Genomic DNA, 21,933 nt, shown 5'->3' with positions numbered 1-21,933 from the left:
TAATAAATACGTTATTATATAGAAGATTGATTAAGTTACATTTATAGCAGCATATGCAATTAGGCTTAAACTATCAAAAGATCAAATATAACACACACCTTGCTGGGTGGTTTTTTACTGGTTCTTCTTCTGGACCTTCGTCATGTCCGGGAACCATATCCTACAATGAAAAAGAAAATAGTTTTATTTTTAACATTACTTTTAGAGCACTAGAAGAACTAGTTTATATCACTTATTTAGTAAAGTAAGTATTATTAATGGTCATAAAAGATTGTTTTTATTATAGTACGATTGAATGTAAAATGTAGAAAAAGTTCACCACACATCTGACACTGTACGTAAAAACAAAGACACGGAACGGAAGAAATATTTTATTTAACATAATTCTTAGTACATACATAGATTATAGTATTAAATATCAGGTCGATTTATTTTTCCGTAACATTTTCGAATTATCAGAAAAAGGAAGTAACATGAGCAAACGAAAAATTCGTAGCAGTACATGGATATGGTTATCCATAAATGTTTATTCCTTCTAATACTTCTGATTCACTCTAGAACGGATTGAATGTTTGCTGTTTATTCTGTTTGCATTGTTTGTAGCGTTAAAAAAAAATAATCTATGCATGTGTGTTGAAATGAAATGAAATGAAATTTTTGAGTTTTACGTCCCACGGTTATGCCGGTTAGGCTAAAGGAGACGGTGATGATGAGTAATGAATGAAATGGTGGAATGAAGAAAGTGGGAGGAAACGGGAGAACCCCGAGAAAACCCACGCACACGGTGTTTGTCCTGAATACCCTGAATTACCCTGAATATTAAATGTCAGTTCTACATCTACTTAAAATGTTATCATGAATCTTTCTCGTGTCTCATTTAAACATAAACGTAATATTTCAAATATTACAACAATAAGCGCTGATCGCCATCTCATTTTCTGACAATCTAGTACTATCTACGCTGTAAGAGAAGTATTGTTAATGCATATCCATAGTAAAAATTTCGACATTTTTCAAGAAAACGTTTAGCACAGTTACTTTTTATTAAAGCATTTATATGAATTACATAGCGTGTGCAATTTTATGGTCAAAAGTAAACGTGTTTCAATATTTCAACTTTCCATCATACAAAAGGAAAATAATAATTTACAGTTTAAAATTAGTTTATATTTTCAATGCAGTTTAACCTTTTGATACTCGCCTACTTATATATTTACCGCCTGTTTAAATAATAATAATAATAATAATAATAATAATAATAATAATAATAATAATAATATAATGAAATTAATACAAACAAATTATAAGAACGTGTTGTTTTTTCAATCCGCAATGACCGATTTCTTAATGCCATTCTTTCTTAATATAAATCAAAAAATGAAATACACAAAAATTTGAAAATGGTAAGTATCAAGAACTTGTTTTGATTGTGTCTAGACGAGTATGTATCTGGACTGTTCAGACAAATTTATGCTATTGTCTTCATCAACAGTATTGTCATCCATGAGCACATCAGTAAACTTCTTAAGATGATATCTTGCATTTCTGCTATCTTCGCATCACAAAAATGCAATGTGTATATGCTCGTGAGTGACTCAGTATTGTCCTTAAAGGCAATAGGTGTAGTATAAATTTTCACGAAACTGTCCAGATACAAATTCTTATAGACGCAATCAACACAAATTATCGACACTTCTTATTAAATTTTCAATGCAATCAATTAAATTTTCTTTTAGGTAAAAAAAAAAAAATGAAATGCAAAATAATTTTCTTGCTATCATTTCAAAGATATTAACATATACAAAAATAAAAGAACAGCCTACCACGTATCCGCCGTTGGAAAATGGAGTGCTAGCTGGAGGGCTGTTGCCCCTTCTGGCCCCTGGTGGAGATTCAGCCTCTGGGTCACTGTCGTAATCAACTGCATCAGGTGTTTCCCTATCTGGCTCACTTCCTGTACCATCTGAAATTTAACATAAAGTATTCTTCTTAAGCTTCGAAAATAAAATTTAGATATTTTCTTAATTTTTAACAAGTCATTTCACCGATCACACTAATAAAGCCCAAATTAAAACAACAACAACAGAATTAAAAGCAAAAACAAACAGCCTATTTTGAGATTATTTGCAACGTTCAAATCTTTAAAAGATCGTGAACTTGAAAATTCTTAATCACTTAATCAGTTAGAATAGAGCACTTCTCTATTCGTCTGAATCCAATATCTACAAAATGAAATACCAGTATAAGCTGAGATTCATTCTCACTACGAATTTCCGCATCTGAGTTAATACGTTCTATTTAGTATAGGTTAAAAAAAAAAACTATACTAAATTTATATATACATACGTATAAAAAAGAAAAAGATGATGAAACAGAGAAAGAAAATGAAGTAGAAAGGAGAGATAGGGGGGGCAAAAAGGAAATGAAAGAGGATTTAACAAATAAAGATAAAAAGGAGAAAAGAAATAATTAGAGAGAGAAAGAGAGCTTACTCTTTTTTAAATCTTAAAGACAGAGATTTCTTCTTTCTTTCCCTCTCTCTTTCTAAAGAAGACAAAACAGAAGAGAGAATGTGATGGGAAAAAGAGAGAGAAAAAAAGAATGTGAAAGAAGAACGTAGGATATGGAAAAGATTGAATCTCACCCCTTCCTTTTTTTACTAAGAAAATGAGAGTAAAAGAAAGAAAAAGAAAAGAGGGATCATTTTGCCTACATGTTATTTACTCGTATTTGGAATGGTATATAATATATTACAAGGTAAGTATGGTCTCCCCACTCTAATAACATTATTATGAACTATATTTATGTATTTATGTATTCCAGAATTTAGGGAGCTAAGGAAAGGACACATTGAGAATTATAATAGGGATACAAACAACGTAAACAAGAACAAATAACGATGATTATAGTATCTAAAGATCCCTTGTACATGTCAATTTATATTCTCTCAAAATAAAACTCGTTTGGCATTTTGTAAACAGGAATCCAGAACCTTAACAGAGGCTTGAAAGAGGAAAATTTGTGATATGTCATTGTACCTGCGAAAGATGATCAAACTAAATATATTCCTTTGTTATCTTATCATTAAGTTATTATTCTTTTAATCAGTTACGAAATTCTGTAATTTTTTCGAATTCATTTTAAGCAAGAGAAATTTCTATTGTTTTATGACAAAATATTCCATACTGATTAATATGTTACCTTGCCATACTGATTAATAAGCTCACCATTCTGCAACGATTAATCATTATTTGTATGAATTAGTCCCAGAAGCGACAGTCCTATTAGCGACAGGAACTGTTATCTGTCCTATGAGCGACCGATTCATTTACATTGAGATGATGGAAGATGATATGATTCCATCTCGTGAAATATGTTTGCCTCTGGCGTTATTAGCGCCCGAACAACCTTGGTATGAAATATGTACGTGCCAGTGATACTGTTCGTCAAATATATTTTTCCTCTACACTGTGAGTGCAAATAAAACATTTTAATTTTGAGTTAGATTTGACATAAAACATGTCAAATAACTTAACGAGACAACAGAGATATTTCCATGAAAAGTACATTCGTATGTAATTATTCAAAATCCAGTTGTAATATCGACTTTCTTCAAAAGCTCTGCTTTATGTACTTAATTTGATTCAAATCTAATTACTTACTAAGCACAGTAATATATTTTATTTTGAAAAAGTTAAACATGTAAGAGTTTCGCTAACTATCTACTTTTTAGACTTCCTAAGACTCTAGTAATAAAATGAAAAAAAAAAGTCGATGATAAAAGATAGCTTTTGAGATCCCTTACATCTGATTGGCTATTCTCAGCCAATCCCACCAATTACAATGCAGTTCACTCTAAACAATCCAAAAGATAAACAAACTCTTTAAACTACCTTCCCCCCTATTGTAAGTTACTAAAACGTAAACTAATTGCTTAATTTGCTTTCCTCCCTTGTTTTGACTTATACATAAAAGCTTGTTGTGTACTAATCTGAAATAATCCCTTATAACTAGACGATCTGTTAAGTCCTGCGAGAGATTTGTAACTTGTGTAATAATTTCTTCGAATACACCGTGTTTTTTAGATTTCTTTGATATCCTCAAATGGTGAACAACTTTTTCCATGGGCACCCGGTGGGAAGGCAGGGGTCGCCCCCTGGCTCACAAAAATGTATACGTAATATAGCAAACCACGTATATTAAATACCAGATATGCCAGACGTGATACAACAACCATGAAAATACTCCTCCCTAGAAAATTTTCTTCGGGCGCCCCTACCTCTTTCTGATATCTTTCTTGTGCCATAAACATATTCAATCTTAGTTTTCCCCTTGATGTATTCATAGAAATTAATTCAAAATATAATATTAGGAAAAACGTATAAAAGACTGTTAATGTAATGAGAGCATTTTCACGTATTAAATTCAGGTAGAGCGAAATTTTTCATAGTACATTTTGTTAGGTTCTCAATCACATTAGCATGAAACAAGTTAAAGAAGAGAGAACCTTATCTTCTTCCATTATCTTAGTATGAACGAATCGGTGACTCATAGGGCAGTTAACAGATCGAATCGGTCGCACATAGGACAGTTAACAGTTCCTGTCGCTAATAGGACTGTCGCAAGTGGGAAGACACCCTTTGTATTGCTCAAATAATTTTGTAACATTCTTTGAATATTTCTAAATTCTTTTCATATAATTAGCACATACCAGACTGTATCCGTTTTTGCTTAGTTTTTGAATTATTCATTTCACTTTTGATTGTTTTAATTTTATTAGTTGTATATGTTAACATTGGTGACGGTAGTGCCATCTACTTTGTTAGACACAAACTATTTGGACGTTAAAAATAACCTTAATACACAAAAGATAGCAAAGCAAATAAAAAATAATATATTAACCTCACAAAATTATCTACAGTTACTATAGAAAATTTCTCCACAAATAATTTTGAATGTTCTCCAAATACGACACAACCTCGTTTATCCGGCTCTCGTTGATCCGGATCAGATTTGTAACTTTTTTTCTTAAAAAAAAATAATGTTCACATACATAATAATTTTTAACTATGATAGCAAGAACGTAACTACAAGTATGCCAAACATTTGTTTTTTATTTTGATTAGATACACAGTTCCTGCGTGGATTGTGCAATAAAATAAGGTAATACTGTACATAAAATGCGTTTTGTCAAGTTTAAGAAAGCTTTTACTACACGTGTTTGAAACAGAAGACAGTAAACCAATTCTTTGTTAGGAGATGACGTGAAAAGTTATCGTAATAAACGGTAAGTCTGCTTATTTAAGGATGTTTTGCTGATTATCTATATTACCAGGATTATACGGATTTTACAGATTGCCTTTGGTCAAAGTTAGTCCGGATAAACGAGGTTGTACAGTACTCAAATTTCTTATAATATTTGTAGTGCAAGTACAGTAAGATTCTGAAATATCATATATATTGTATGTTATTATAGGTACACCAAAATGCTCTTATTTGATGTATACCGAACAACTTTTGCCATGATCTGCATGCAGTTGATTGTTTTAGAACATGAATGGATCATAACAATGAGACCACGTTACAACATTTTGGTAAATTAACTTGTCATTTAAAACAATACTTGGAGAACTTCCTGTTATCAATCTTATAACAAAATGTTAAAAACTCAAAAGAGAAAAAAATGAAAATCTAACCTGACTGATCCCTTGGAGCTTCTCCTGTGCAATCTTTCGGAATTTTCTCGACACATTTTTTGTGGGCATTGTAGTGACAGTCTTTGCATTGTAACCCTTGTTTGAAGAGTCCCTTCAGAAGCTTTTTGCAATAGTGGCACACCGTTGGTCGAGTATAGCTGTGCACCACGAACGTGTGAGGAATTTTAATTCGTCCAGCCATCTCCTTCTCTACCCATGGCGGTCGACCACCTAGCGACGGGGAGCGACTCTGACGGGAGCCCAAGATTGGAACGAGCTGAAATATAAAGGAAAATCAGAGCTTACAACATTACATTAACGGGGGAAAAATCTCTTAAACATAAAAAGAAAAAAATAGTTAAATTTTACTGTATTTGAGTGTTTTTAATTTACTACTTAATTTGACCATATATCTGTAGATACATGAAGATATCTATGCTCAAAAGCCATTTTAATATTTAATTGACATTTTTTTGTGCGGTGAGTATTTTCTATAAGACCAAGAAAGGACAGCCTAGTGTGGTAGGGCTAATCCATCATCTTGTATAATTAAAGTTTAATTTTCTAGTAGAAATGCATACAAGGTGTCATCAAAAAGTACGGCGAATGTAGTTGTACAGTGCCATCTATCGGTGCTGTATCCATTTCAACTAGTAGGACAAATAGCCTAAACCTTTGGTACAGTCAATGTCGAGTTTGAACGAGTTGTGACATGTTAGTTGCCTTCCAGAGGCAGAAGAGTGAGGACATGTTAAGAGTGTCTGTCGTGCGCCAACATTAAGTTTTGTTCTGAGCTAAAAAGAAAAGAAAAGAAGAAAAAAAACCTCACCAAATGACAAAATCAGTGTATGGCGATGATGCGGTGCATTGAAGACTGTTGATATCTTATGAGTGATTCAAAAGCGGCGAGGAGTCGGTTGAACACGTGCAAAAAAGTGGTACAAATGATTTATTCAAACAGGCGAATGACTATTCGAAATTCGAGAACTTTCCAAAAAAAACTAAACATCTCGTATGGGTTCATGAAAAGTATTTTAACCGCCGATTAAATGGGCAAATGGCTTTATTTTTTTTACCACGAAAACGCGCCGTGCCATATTTTGCTTTTGATTCGCGAGTTTTTGGCCGAAAAAATATTCCTGTTTGTCCACATTCGCTGTGCTCGCCTGTCATAGCACCATGCAACTTCTGGCTCTTCCCAAAAATTGAAACCATGCTTAAAGGAAAACGTTTTGACACCATTCCTGACATCGAGAGAGCCACGACAGAGCAGCTGAACGCCCTTTCGAAAGAAGCCTTCCAGAAATGCTTCCAGTCATGGATTCAACGTTGGGATAAGTGCATTGCTAGCCAAGAACAGTACTTTCAAGAAGATTAAATCAAATTCCATGTAAGTTTATTACTTTGTTTCTAATAAATTCCATGTAAGCTTATTACTTTGTTTCTAATAAATTCCATGTAAGCTTATTACTTTGTTTCTAGTAAATTCCATGTAAGCTTATTACCTTGTTTCTAATAAATTCCATGTAAGCTTATTACTTTGTTTCTAATAAAATTATTCACCGTAATTTTTGATCACGCCTCGTACGGAGGAGTTTTAGCAAACCTTAATGACCAGATCAATAAAAATAATTTTAGTGTTCCGATGGTGTAAGACACGGCTTGGAAAGAAATTGTACGTATTAAAGAACGTGACACAAGGTATAGCAGAAGGAAAACCAGAGATGTGAAGAAAACAGTAATCGATTAACAGTATTAAAAGCCTCCTATGTAAAGACGTAAAAGTTAGCTGAGAACCACTGGGCAAAGAAGCTGCAAATAACTGCAGGTCCAGATGAACTTTTCTTTTAAAGACAAGGGTCAAACTCCAGCATAAAGTCCTGGCCACCCTATTCCTGCTTTACGAGTCTAGTAGCTCATATCTAGTTCTGCTAGAGAAAGAGATTGGAATATTCACACATTCGCATACATCTAGTAATAATCAGGACAGTACTCAGATTTTAAAAATGACTTAAGCGATATCAACAACACATACACGTACCGTTTATAGCTTGTTTATACTGAAGTAAATCTCAGTACCAAAGCAGCCTACTCGGGATCCTTTAGCAGCCTCACCTTTAATCTAGGTCTACTTATAATGGTGATAATGATTCATCTTCAAAACATTTTCATGTTCACCGCACATACACAAATGTAACAAACTCCCAAGAAACTAATTGTCCTTTTCGCTTATTTGATCCATTCCATAGGAATAATTAATTGGATAATAAAATTCTACAGCATCGGATTAAAAGCGGAGAATTGTTAGAAACTTGACACAGCAGACCAAAAAAAAAAAAAAAAAATCATCACATTCTCTTCATTTCATTAATGTACTGTATTCTTTAGAATCACAAAAGTAGTACATTTTTCCCCTTATAAAGCACATTGCATCTCTAATGGGAGCAAAAAGGAAATGATATTTGCAAATGATGCTCATCCCTTTTTTCCCTTTATTTTTCGTTTTTGCCTCGTTAGTTTTTGCTTTTTCTCTGAAACAAAGAAAAAGGGGATTTTGTGACATCTTTCTGAATTCAGAATATTAAAAACAAGAGAGAAAGACAGAGAGAGATAACAACATAGATTTTACGAAGGAATGAATGAATAGAGAAAAAAGACAAAAGGATAAATTTGTCAGTTCCTTTCGAAGAAACAATAAAGGTTTATATACTGTTGTTTCGCTAATGATGATAGATTCTATATTATAGCCAGTGGCGGAAGTCACATCAACGAAACTCAGGTCAAATTACCGAAGTCGCGTATGCCAACCATATAACAACGAAGAAGCTCTGTATTAATTCTTGTAGACTGATTTTTGTGTGTAATTCTTTTCTACAGCTTGTAGCGATAAAAGTAAGTTTGGGTGATTCCGGTCAGTCGCTGAATCCGGACATCCTAACCTTACGATAATACTGTTCTTCGCATGTGTAATGTGGAGACTTGTTGTGACGCCTATATGAAGCATCATACCTCCCTACAGTTCAGTGCTTAGTAGGGAGTGCAAAGAGTGTTATACGCAGTTTCGACGGTAGGGAAAGGAAGAAAAAACAGGAACGTTCATGCACGTTTTTGACCTGATGTAACTTTTTAGTGGAATATGTTAAGATTTTACACAGAAGTGGTTGTCAGCAAATGGTTAAGTAAGACATATATCGAAGTGAAGATCCTACTATACTGGTTGCATATTGGAAGAATTTTATTACTTTGTGTGCGCCTGCTCAACGCGTGCACAAGTTTACAGTGCTCAAAACGGGCGAATTTGGACACGTTTACTACGTTAAGGTGAATCCGGACAATGTAATTAATGAACTAAGAGGATTCAGAACCGCTCTCCTCTCTCGCTTTTCACGTTTATGAGTGTGAAATATACGTGAGGTCTATTGCTTATATCTAGCGTCTATTCATTTTTGCCATAAATTGACTCCGAGGAATCATCAGAGAAAAGCTATAAAATTATCTTAGGATCTACCAACACAACTAAATTACAAAATGCTAATCATAAGGTGCTCAGAAATTCTACACTGATTAATTGCTACATCATCTGGTATATTCCCATTTGATCAGCAACAAATTCATGAACATGAGTTTCTTTTGTCGAATGAACATGATCCGCCAGCAGCTGGAAACAATTCCTCTTCTATGTCATCAGAATTATCCCCTAACACGTCTCAATCACCTTTAGAGTCCCCAGTTAAACAGTTCATATCTTTTCCTGCTTTGCTCCTCCCAAACCCACATCCTGAAGGTCCGGCGTTGCTAAAAGATTAAGTATCTCGAATTGCAGTTTGTTTCATACTGTCTCCTCAAACACAATCGAAGGTATGGATGAAAACAACTGTAGATTTTGTGAGACGAATTATTATGCATAATCATCAAGCAAATACAGTTTCTGGATGTCGTGCACTGTGTGTAAGACCTGGTTTCATGAAAGATGTGTGAGAGGTGATCAGGAACTGTATTTTACTTGTAGACGATGTGTCTGAATCATGACTAGTGCTTCACGAAACTAGCAGACGTCATTAGCTCAAGAAAAATAAATACTAGTCTCAGTGCACATATATACATTTTACTAATAATCTAGTTGTTACTAGCAAAAAATAATAGTACAATATAGTTCTAATGGTAACAAATATGATTACTATGTTTAATGATAAAACGCTACAGTGGTAGTTACACTACTGTGCATTTAGCTTACAATTTCAACAGTAATTAGTAGGGCTACAGAATTGCTATGTTAGTAATTTGTATGTATTTATCATGTATTTGTGTTTATATTCTGTACTTATCATGTTAGAATGTTAGTGAAGCAAGATAATAAGCTAAAATATACCTATCATGTATATATCTTCCTTCAAAGCTCAGTGTCCGGAATCGCCAACCTACTGTCCGGATTCACCCTTCCAAATATGCAAATCAAAGATTTTGTCAACTTTCAGAAAATTATTTTTTATTTCTTAACATGCCACTCCAGGAAAACTATTTCAGTTGTATATGCATACCAACATATCATTAAATAATATGACGAAGTATTGAATATTTTCGTTTAGCGGGGTAGTAGTAAAAGAAACAAACATCAGAACTATCCTGATTCACCCAAACTTACCCTATGTACTAACTCTCTCAGCTTGGAGCGATAACATGGTAATTTTTACTGATATGACTTTCTTCCCTCAAGAGTAGCAGTGATTATATCTTTCGGTTCAAAGAAAAACAGATCAATTTCACGAATTTCAAATATGGAACAAATATACTGTAACAACATTTAGGAAGTACTCAATGGACCACGTGATTAGGGCTTTCCAGTAACTTACAGAACATTATACACTTCTTTTCTTGTGTATGTAGAAGAGAACTACCGACAGTGAACAATTACGAGATACGGAATAATTTACTCTTCGGGGTTCAGGCAAATCTAGTGATTTTTTTTATAGACAATATATATACATAAAGTGATTCAGGGTGACGGAACGAACCGGTTGATATCAAGTTTGGGCACTTTCGGTTTAGATCCACAAATTAGTTTCCAAGGGCTGGGCATATGTGTACATCAAATTAAGGATAACGAAACGAATCCCTTAATATTGACTCTGACTATTAATTTATTATAATTATAATAATTATTATTATTGCTGTATCTCGGTTTAAACCGGTTTCAGCTTAATAATCTGACGGCCGTTTCTAGCAAGTGCAGATTATTTGAAGAGTTCTTCTTCTCCAAAGAACTTCTTGACCATATGAGAGGTGTCTAGTATTACTGATTTGTGTAGGTTTGTTAGAAGATATTTTAAGTTTATCTGTTCAAGTTGCGTCACAGTACTTTAGGGACAATTGCAGTAGCTGAGATAATGATTGGTCTTACTAACTTTCTGACATTTCCATAGCTTCTTGATTTCGTCTGCCAGGTCTTTGCAGTATATTTGCTTATTTTTGTACTGAATGTTGTACTTACGTTATGAGTCAATTGTACTGCTACATCTATGACGGTTACTTCTTGGTCAATTTTATTAATAACAGTGATGTCGGGTCTGTTTGAAGGTACCGTCACATCCGTTCTTATTTCTCGATCCCAGAAAAAATGAAATAAAAGTTTTACGTCCCACGCGATTACGTCCGCTAGGCTAAAGGAGACGGTGATAATGATAAATGAAGGGAATTTTGAAACGAAGAAACTGGGAGGAAACGGCAGAACACCGAGAAAATCCACGCGCATGGTGTTTGTCCACCACAAAGCTCATTTGGCGCGAGCTGGGATCGAAGCAAGAACCCCATACACCCGAGGTGAACGCTCCACCACTGAACAACCGCGATCGATCCCAGTAGTTTGTATTTGTCGTTTTCAAGTACTGGATTTGGCTGGTATTTGTAGTATGGCTGTTGGTATCGGCAATTAATTCCATGTTCCGTGAAAAAACTGGTGAAAGCTTTTTGTAACATTGTTGTCTTTATAGATAGTGTGTGGGAGCCATTATACTATGAGACTGTGGTATGTTCAATAGTTTCTGATATGTCCCCGCATTTCTGCATTTTTGATCCGGTACTTCTTGCTTCAGTATGTATTTACATTATATTATATTATATTATATTATTATTATTATTATTATTATTATTATTATTATTATTATTATTATTATTATTATTATTTGCCTCTTATATCCTCCTATTAATAACTTGACCAATTTTAAATACAGTTTTCTTGACACACAAACAACTTAATTATCTTCAATTACAGAAACTGCGCAAACGCAAACTAATCAATTCAGTCCGAGAATATTGGTAAATACAAAAATGAAAATCTAACCAAAGCAAAAACTTAAATGTTAATAATCTTGTTACAGTTTCGGCAACATATCATTGGCTTCATCAGACAAGTTATGAAAGTATCATTTAAAGTTATGGATCACAAATACTAGAAAACGAAAGGAGGCCACTTTTAACATTCAATTAGCTTATTCTTCTCATTTTCACAAATCTGCTTTTAATTAGATACAAATTTTCACTTTTGACAACATCAGCTTTCAGTTATGTACTCATTTCTCGATCTTAACTTCAAAGTAGGTACACATTTTTAACTATATGATATATATCTCAAGACGTAGCATACAGTTGATGTGAGTAACTACTTAAAAGTTGTGAAATCGAAAAGGAAGCTCTGTACCTAATAAAAAGTCAAGATTGAAACAATAAAATAGGTAAACAATAAAAAAATTGAGATTGTGCAAAGTGAAATTTTCTATCTACTTAAAAATTTGGATTTGTAAAAATGAAAGGATGAAGCTGATTGGATGTTAAAAGTGGCCTCCTCTCACAGTCTAAAATTTATAAGCTGTAACCTTAGACAAGGTTCCCAAACTTGTAAAAATGAAATTAAATTATTTTTTTCAGTTTAAAGTCCTACGTTATGCTAAGGGAGACGATGATTAAAACAAGTGAATGACAATGGAATAACTGGTGGAATGAGAAAGTAGGAGGAAACGGGAGCACCGCTAGAAATCCCACAGACACGATATTGTCCACCACAAACTTACTTGGCTGGGGAGTGAACCAGAGATCCCACGCATCAGAGGTAGGCGCTCGACCAGTGAGCCACCGTGCGCCCCCCCCCCCAAAAAAAAACTTGTGTTGCAAAATTGTAGAATTTAAAAAATTAAAAAGCATTTAACAATTAAAAGAAATTTTGCGTCAGACGTTACCAGCTAACGACTCCAGCGACAGTAACGACGCTCAATACTACAGAGTCACTGTTTTATGCAAACTTATTTATGGCCTTACTATATTATTTAAAACGTGTATAAATTGATTTAGGATTTAGATTTCTGGACTTTCGTCATCTACGGCCATTTAGCCCGTCACGGGATGACGTTCCTCCGCGGACCTGGGAAAGGGAAGGAAGGAAGCGGACTGGGACCTATAAGTTAGGTACCACCCTGGCATTTGCCTGGTATGAATAAGGAAAATCAAGGAAAGATTGGCCTGAAAAAGCTTTTTACACTTTTTCGACCGAATGCCTCCACCGGGAATCGAATCCGGGACAGCTCGCACCGAAGACGACAGCATTAGCGATTAGGCTACGAGGGCCACATGTCGTGATGATAAAAATTGAACATGTCGTCATATCGTCGGCGTTCAATAAAGTGTATCGCCAATTTAAAAAGATTGGGAACCACTGTTTAACGATGATATCTTCATTATGTGTGATGGAGACAATGAGACATTGTCGAAACTATAATATAGCTCTTTTGCTTTTCAGTCAAACTTTCATTATATTTTGCTGTTACCTTATTTAGCTTATTAACCTTATTAGAAGTTAATTGAAAAGCCAAAACAAGCAATGTAGGTACATAACTAAAAGAAACACTAAAAGTAGAAAATCAATTTTGCTACCAGCTTGAACTAAACCACATTCGTTGCAAGATGCAAAAAGCAGCTTCTGAAAGGAAAGCAGTTCTTTTGTTTTCTCTCGAACCTGACAGTATATAACGAAGAAAGAAGTAAAATATTTACCAATCCTGATTCATCTGACGTGGAAGTTACCGACGAAGATGATCCTGTATCTGATGACTCCTAGGAACATGTAGCGTGGATGATCTTCTTCGTTTACTATAACTTGCATAGGTACAATTGTTAGGAATTTTAATCACACAGCGTTTATGGAAGTTCAGGCTGCAACCTGTAGAAACAAAATACAAACACATGAGTTTAAAAAGAAAGAACTTAGGTGTATAAGCTATACTGTATATCATCCAAAAAGGATTCAACAATTTCTCTCACTAATCCTGAGATTCATTCTGGTATTTAAAACTTCACAAAAATAACAATATTCAGAATTCTCGCTATTATTACACAAATAATACATTTTTCGTTTTATATTATTATTATTATTATTATTAGACCTATTATTATTATTATTATTATTATTATTATTATTATTATTATTATTATTATTATTATTATTATTATTATTATTATTAAGAATAATAACACGAGTAAATATTTGGGAATTTCGTGAATTCTGAGCATGTAACTTTATTCTCCTCTTCTTGTATTGATAAAGCCATTTACAATATTTAAAACAGAAAATATTTTCCGTGACACAAACAAAACTCAATAATAATAATAATAATAATAATAATAATAATAATAATAATAATAATAATAATAATAATAATAATAGAAGTAGTAGTAGTAAATAATTTGTGGTCCCTTATGCTCGCTCGTAAGCCTTTGAGCTACCAAAGAATTAATGTTTCTATACTTCCCATGCATAGCTACTTCAGAGAATCTTCACCCTTCCAGAGCTAAAGTTAATTGAGATCACAAATCACTCTTCGGTAGGGCATGTCCTTTAGCAAATATGTTCCAGTGCAATCTCACAACTTGATTTTCTTCCCCCCTCCCCCTCATACAAAATTTATTGGATGAAAGCCAGTCCCTGAAGCTCCCTCAATTGCTTCATAATGCATGTTCAGCATTGAAACTATGGTGCCTGACCCCACTGATAATCAAATCCCAGACCAATTGCATCAAAGTGGCAAGTGCTATCCATTCAGTCAAATAATAATAATAATAATAATAATAATAATAATAATAATAATAATAATAATAATAATAATAATAATAATAATAATAAAAACTTTCTGGGGTAATGGTCTACAAGGTGCAGCAGTGTTCATAGTAGGATATTAAAAACACACTATCAGGCAGTAACTGTAATTTATTTATTACCTCTTATGTCAATTAATAGTTAAAGATATGCCATTTACTAATGTGTAAGTCATTGTCCATTGCGTGGATTACTTTTTGAATATGACTCCTGTCAAATGATGCCCCCTCTGCACAACACATTCATCTAGGCGGCGTTGGAAGCTTTCCGTAACTCGGCGTAACGTATTCCCTGGGACATTGCCGACGGCAGTTCTGATGCGATCCTTCAACTCAGGAATGGTGGTACAACGTGTTCGGAAAACTTGTTGCTTCAGGTAGCCCCAAAGGAAAAAGTCTGCACATGAAAGATCAGGTGAACGAGGCGGCCAGGAAATGTCACCAAAACGGGAATTACTCTACCTGGAAATGTCTGTCACAAGAAATCCATGCAAATTCTGGCTGTATGCGAGGTCGCTCGGTCTTGTTGAAACCATAATTGTTCCACATCCACATCGACCATACCTAATTGGGGAAGAACGAAGTCTTGCAGCATCTTTAGGTAGCGTTCACTGGTGACAGTTACAGCCACACAGCTGTCATCCTCAAAGAAGTAAGGGCCAATAATCCCAAAGGAAGCAACTCCACACCACACTGTGACATGAGAACTGTGCAAGGGCTTGATATGCAGTTCATGCGCGTTTACTTCACTCCAATAACGCATATTCTGTTTTTTCACTGAACCACATAACTCGAAATGAGCTTCATCTGACATCAGGATGGTGTGCAATATTTGTGGATTTTGGCGAAGGAGATCACGTATGGTTAAGCAGAATGTTTCTCGTGAAACCCAATTGCGAGGTCTAATTTCCTGAATAATCTGCAGCTTATATGGGTGAAAATGGAGATCTTCGTGCAATGTTCTCCTGAATGAGCGATCGGACATATGCACAGTTTGCGAATGACGACGAGGAGATCTTTTTGGCTACGCAATATTGCAGCACGGACATTTTCCACAGCTTCTGGTGTCCGCACAGTTCTTTCACTTCTTCCCGGTTTGCCATTGCAAACAGAACCTGTTGTTCGAATTGCACGTACCCACCTCACAATGGCCCGTCCATATGGAACTTTCCCATGACGTTCAAAGTTGAAATGTTGCCGAAATAGACGCTGGGTAGCAATAACAGAGTCGTTATTCTTGAAATAATTTTCAACAGCAAAGGCACAATGCTGTGCACTTCACCGCTCCATATTACTGTCACACTCGAAATGGCAGCTCATTAGTACACGAATCCGGCAGAGCTGGCGCGCATTCATGCAGTACGTCATTGTACTAGGCAAGTCAAATTACGCTATGAACGCTGCCGCACCCTGTATAAGGAACTATGGCCAACCAGTTGGCTTTTCCAGTTTGGTAAAATGTGGTCTGCACATCGAATCCCAGTGTCTCTAATTCTGGCCATATATATTAATGTAAATATGTATGATCATTTCATATTATTAATATTATCTAACATTTGAGAGGTTGCATATGTTAAATAAAGAGTTTGTTCCCGAAAATATCTCTTACTCTTAATGTGATAACTTCGTGCTTCATATTTCATATAAATTTTATAAAGTTAACACATTATTGAACTCCTCCCACTATCTATATACAGGTATATATACACATACAGAGAAGGAAGGAATGCGATATGACCAACATAGACGAGCGCGAGCGATTTACCAACACTGTCAAACCGCTAAGCTGCCCGTAATAAAAACAATCGAGCCAGAGATACAAACAGCTAGCAGCTTGTGCAACTTTGCAACTTTTAAATCAAAACTCACGCCACGGAGATGCCAACATTTACTTCGCTTTTTATTAAAACTGTCTGCCAACAGATTACAAACAAGGTCCTATATGTTGCTTCAGGGACCTGTGAATAATTTCTAATTTATAGTTCCATTTCACTAAAAAAAAAAAAAAAAAAAAAAAGTCGGAGAGTAGTGAAGACAAAATTGCTATTATTAACACTTAACGGACACATTCACTTAACTTTCATTAACACATTGAAACCATGGAGTTTGTAAGCTAGGAAGAGCAATAACAACTCCCGTAATTAAACTTTAATTTATTTTCAGCACTACGGAAACGTGTGTGTGTATACAGCCTGCATGTTCTGTTGGAACTGTTAAACGTGTAATCTGTAAACTAAAGAATGACAACAGTCTGTTACCACAGCAACTGCCAGATTGAATTACGGTACATTTCGCTTTAGAAATAGACATACTGAATATACGAATATGAAGCATTACTTTTGTTTTTTTTCCTTCATAATAAAAACAAAATAATAAAACGTTCCTTTACAGAATAATTATCTCAAGTAGATATCTATCTATCTATCTATTTATCCATCTCAAGCAGATGCAGACATGTCAGAAGGTTTGATTCTTGTAGATTCACTAGTTCAAACGATGTCAAAGATGAGGTGTGGAGAATGTGACTCTCAATGAACAACATTCAAACAAATTTTTATCAAGAATGTTTTTAGATGTGCAAAGAAAATGGTCTTGAAATTCCAGAACCAGAAACAGATATACAGGGTTTTCGTGGAAACGAACTAGGCTTTTGCTATCGAAAGATGACAAATCCTCCCTCTTCCTCCTGCTTTTTATGGGCGTTGCTGTACTGTCTCTGTATAGCAGCATGGTCAACATTAACAAGTGGTTTGGGAATTGCAAATCTGCCATAAATACCCTGCTTGTGAAGTTCCCTTCTGCCTGTTTTGACGCTAAAAGTGTTTGTAAGCATTGTATTCAGTTCAGCTGTGACTTTTGGCACCGTGTGATTTACTTGGTCACAATCCTACTCAATGTGCGTTTGTCTCTGTCACGCAACATACTTGCCCCACGCTGGTGCTTCGCTGATGCAGTTTTTGCAGAACACTCGAAGGCAGTCATGATCTTCGAGACTATGATTCTTAGCACACCAAATATTTCCGCTACTTTCGTCACGGAAGCTCCTACAATACGCGTACCCACAATTTGCTCTTTTCGAAACTCTGTCAGCTTAGACATAATTTACGATAACCTGCACGGACCGATCGCTGAACTCTAACTGGCCCATCTGTTCGATTGGTCAGGTTGTATATCTCACAGGATGTGCTGGTGACCACAGGGACACTTTCCATTCAGACACAAATCGTGATTGAAATGACTACCTCTTTTATACCAGGTGTTTCCATATTTTTTGCCTATCCCCGATATATATAATTTGACTGAATCAAACTTTTCATTCATTGGATATGGCTCCCTCAAAATTTTCTTGGCCTCTTTGTTGGCTCCTCCTGAAAAAAAAAATCTAGCTATGCTACTGCTAAATATGCTCATTGTATGTCTTCGCAATATGTGAAGGAATGCAATTTGGTTTGGTGGGAGAAATTTGTTCCCTGTTAAACTGTAAAATGGCATTGTAAAAGTGATATTAGTCACAAAGGGCCATTTTAAAATATTTCTTGTATGAACTTCGACTAATAATAATAATAATAATAATAATAATAATAATAATAATAATAATAATAATAATAATAATAATAATAATAATAATACGTAACCCGTTCACCTGTGAGTGTCATGGTGTGAAAGTGGTGCGGTAAAATGAGCGACCTGATAGACTTCCGAAGAGGCATGATCGTTGGTGCCCGTCTGGTTGGAGCTTCAGTGGCAATAGTGGCGAACATTGTGGGGGTATCGAAAGGCACTGTCTCCAATGTCACGAGGGCATACTCAATTCATGGGGAAACGACGTCTGCAAAGCACAACAGTGGTCGAAAGACAATCCTGTCAGATAGGGACCGGAGGGCATTAAAACCGATTGTAGCAGCTAAAAAGAAGACCACTGCAATGAAAATTACGTCTGAACTCAATTCCGGCCTACAGAATCCGGTTTCATCGAAAACAGTGCGATGGGAACTTCATAAAATGAAAATTCACGGCAGGGTCGCTATCGCCAAACCTCTGGTCACAGCAGTAAACGCGAAGAGGTGTATCCAGTGGTGCAAGGACCACAAAGCGTGGACTCATGAGCAGTGGAAACAAGTATTGTGGTCCGATGAATCGACTTTCACCTTGTTTCCAACAACTGGTCGTTTTTACGTATGGAGAACACCGTCGCAGGCCTATGTTACAGACTGTCAGCTCCCAACTGTAAAGCATGGGAGGGGGGGGGGGTCTGTTACAGTATGGGCAGTGATATCGTGGTTTTCCGCAGGTTCCATCATAGCCCTGCATGAAATGATGAATGCTAAGACGTATAAGGCCATTTTGGGCGACTAGGTTCTACCCATGGCCCAAATATTGTTCCCAGATGGTGATGGCATCTACCAAGATGATTTGGCATCCTGTCACGCTGCAAAAACGGTGAAATCATGGTTTGAGGAACATGACCAGGAGCTATCACACCTCCCCTGGGTATCACAATCACCAGATCTGAACATCATTGAGCCATTGTGGTCTGAGTTAGAAAGGTGTGTTCGGTCTCATTACTCTCCACCAGCATCCCTTAAGGAACTGGGGCATGTTTTGGAGGAACATTGGTACAAAATTCCACACACCACGATTCAGGAGCTGTATACGTCCATTCCACGTCGGATCCAAGCTGTTTTGGACGCAAAAGGAGGCCCCACACCATACTAGGTATGATTTTCACACTTTTGCAAACGTTTTAGATTTTTTCCAATCCCTTTATATACATTATTTATTTACTTACTTTGTAGTACTGAAGTTACTCATTGTATGTTTGCGTGCTATACAATATAAGAAAGCACATCAAGAAATTGAACTTACGGGGTAAAAGTACCATCTGTTTTCATGGGTTCCATCACGCTCCCATATTCTCCCATAAATATGATTGCTGTTACATACCAGCGCCATCTCTTTATCGTTCAGTTCATAATTTGACATTAACTCATTGTAGTTTATTCTGTAATTACAATCTCACGGAGAAAAATAACAACATTCAGTTCCTCTTAAAGGAGGGGGATTATATAGAATTGGGTATTTTGCCCTATATCACAGCGATGGTGTGAGAATGAGACGAGTAATGCACATAGTAGTGGCAGTAATACATGCACGTGCTGCAGCAGAAATGTTGCGGGAAACAGACGAAACAATTTTCTCTTCACCACTCAGCAAATAGTCGTGCGCGCAGTGATACAACATCGAGTTACGCGGTTGGTTTTTGAAGAGTGCAAAGGACTGTGAAAAACGTTTTACTATTACTGATTTTTGTAGGTTTGTTAGATGATATTATGCGTTTATCTGCTCAAGTTGCGTCACAGTACTTTAGGGACAATTGCAGTAGCTGAAATAATGATTGGTCTTACTGTAACTTTCTGACATTTCCATAGCTTCTTGATTTCGTCTGCCAGGTCTTTACAGTATATTTGCTTATTTTTGTACTAAATGTTGTACTTATGAGTCAATGGTACTGTTACATCTATGAGGGTTACTTCTTGGTCAATTTTATTGATAACAATGATGTCGGGTCTGTTTGCAGGAACTGAGACATCCGTTATTTTTCGATCCCAGTAGAATTTGTATTTGTCTTTTTCAAGTACTGGGTTTGGCTGGTATTTGTAGTATGGCTTGGTATCGGCAATTAATTCCACGTTATGTGCCAAAAACTGGTGAAAGCTTTTGCAACATTGTTATATCTTTTTTAGCTTGTCGGAGCCATTATATGGCATGAGCCTGTAATGTGTTCAATAGTTTCTGACATGTCTCCGCATTTATTATTATTATTATTATTATTATTATTATTATTATTATTATTATTATTATTATTATTATTATTATTAAGGAAAGCTATTCCTACAACAAATTCAGTCATCAAATAATATGACATTCAAGATACAATCAACACTTCTATTTATTTATGGTTCATGTTAAATGTTAAAATGTAAAAATTAAACTTGGAATAAGGCGAAATAAACATAAGTGTAATTATTTTGAAAAGGCAGACACTTCTTCCTTAGTAGCATAAAAAAATGATATAAAAACGATTATATCTAGTTGAATTGCAAATTATGCGTTTGCCTAGTGTCCTGTTCTCTTGCTTTCCAAATCTGGTCACTCTATTATAAAGAGATAACCATGCATGGTTTACCATACTCTCCGATAAGACCAAGTAATCGCATCAAGGTGTGCGGAATAATAAAAGAATTTGTTATACTGAAATGGGGACAGAATTTTCTCACCAAATTTAATAGGCAAATCCCCAAGTAGTACTAGGCTACAGAATCTAGGACGAGCTGAATGATTTTGGTTCACTAGAGTTTTATTATTAACTTCTAGTGGCGTATCGAGGATTTTATTTCGGAGTGGGACAAAACTAAACAAATGTCTGTATCAAAACTCTTTGCTACATACGTGTCAATACTATAAATTAGTGTCGCAAACGAAAATGTGCTAAAAATACAAATTTCATCGTGCTTGCTTTTTCTTAATACATACTACTTTATGTCGAAATTCTTCACTTAATGATTTACGCGTCAACACATATTTCATTTATCCACGCATCTGTACGCTATGGTTTTAGTTTAGTAGCAAAACTATACATAAAAAACCTCTTGTAGGTAGCAAATGTATCAATTAACGTATATATTGATGTTCAAAACCTTTTTCGCTCGTTTTATGTTCTCTGAGTAGAGCATTTGTTATTACACTGCACAAGATACATAATTTAAAAAATCTCAATTTATTTACAAACAGTTATGGCTTACCTTCACATTTCAACCCTTGTCGAACTAATCCAAAGAGCATTTCACCACAAAAATCACAAAATGTTGGTGCTTTGTACGAGTGAACGATTAGCGTGTGGGGACGGACGGGGACATCTTCAGCCGGGACTTGAGCTGCAATGAGAGAAATTAACAAAAATTAAATGATTTAAGCCACAACTGCCAAACGAATAAGCAATGCATTCACATAAGAAACAAAAATGTTACATAAATTTTCAAACTATTCACCATTAAAGCAGAAGCAAAATGTTATTAAAAGTGGACCTAGCCCAGGGCCG

General features: G+C 35.4%; 1 protein-coding gene across 1 annotated transcript in view; it reads right to left on the bottom strand.

The window, feature by feature from the left end:
• The window catches only part of LOC145665174 (serine/threonine-protein kinase D3-like), an 848,187-nt gene that overhangs the window by 37,036 nt on the left and 789,218 nt on the right, over positions 1–21,933 (bottom strand). Inside the window, 6 exon segments of the mRNA XM_081732458.1 lie at positions 99–160; positions 1,824–1,963; positions 5,697–5,973; positions 13,737–13,793; positions 13,796–13,902; positions 21,638–21,769. Coding sequence (XP_081588584.1) covers positions 99–160; positions 1,824–1,963; positions 5,697–5,973; positions 13,737–13,793; positions 13,796–13,902; positions 21,638–21,769 — 775 coding nt within the window.

Source organism: Thermobia domestica, chromosome 11 (assembly GCF_964235325.1).
Source record: "Thermobia domestica chromosome 11, izTheDome1.hap1.1, whole genome shotgun sequence".
In the NCBI taxonomy this organism is placed as follows: Eukaryota; Metazoa; Arthropoda; class Insecta; order Zygentoma; family Lepismatidae; genus Thermobia; species Thermobia domestica.
The sequence above is the reverse complement of the archived record's forward strand: the minus strand, read 5'-3'. Positions and strand labels throughout refer to the sequence as shown.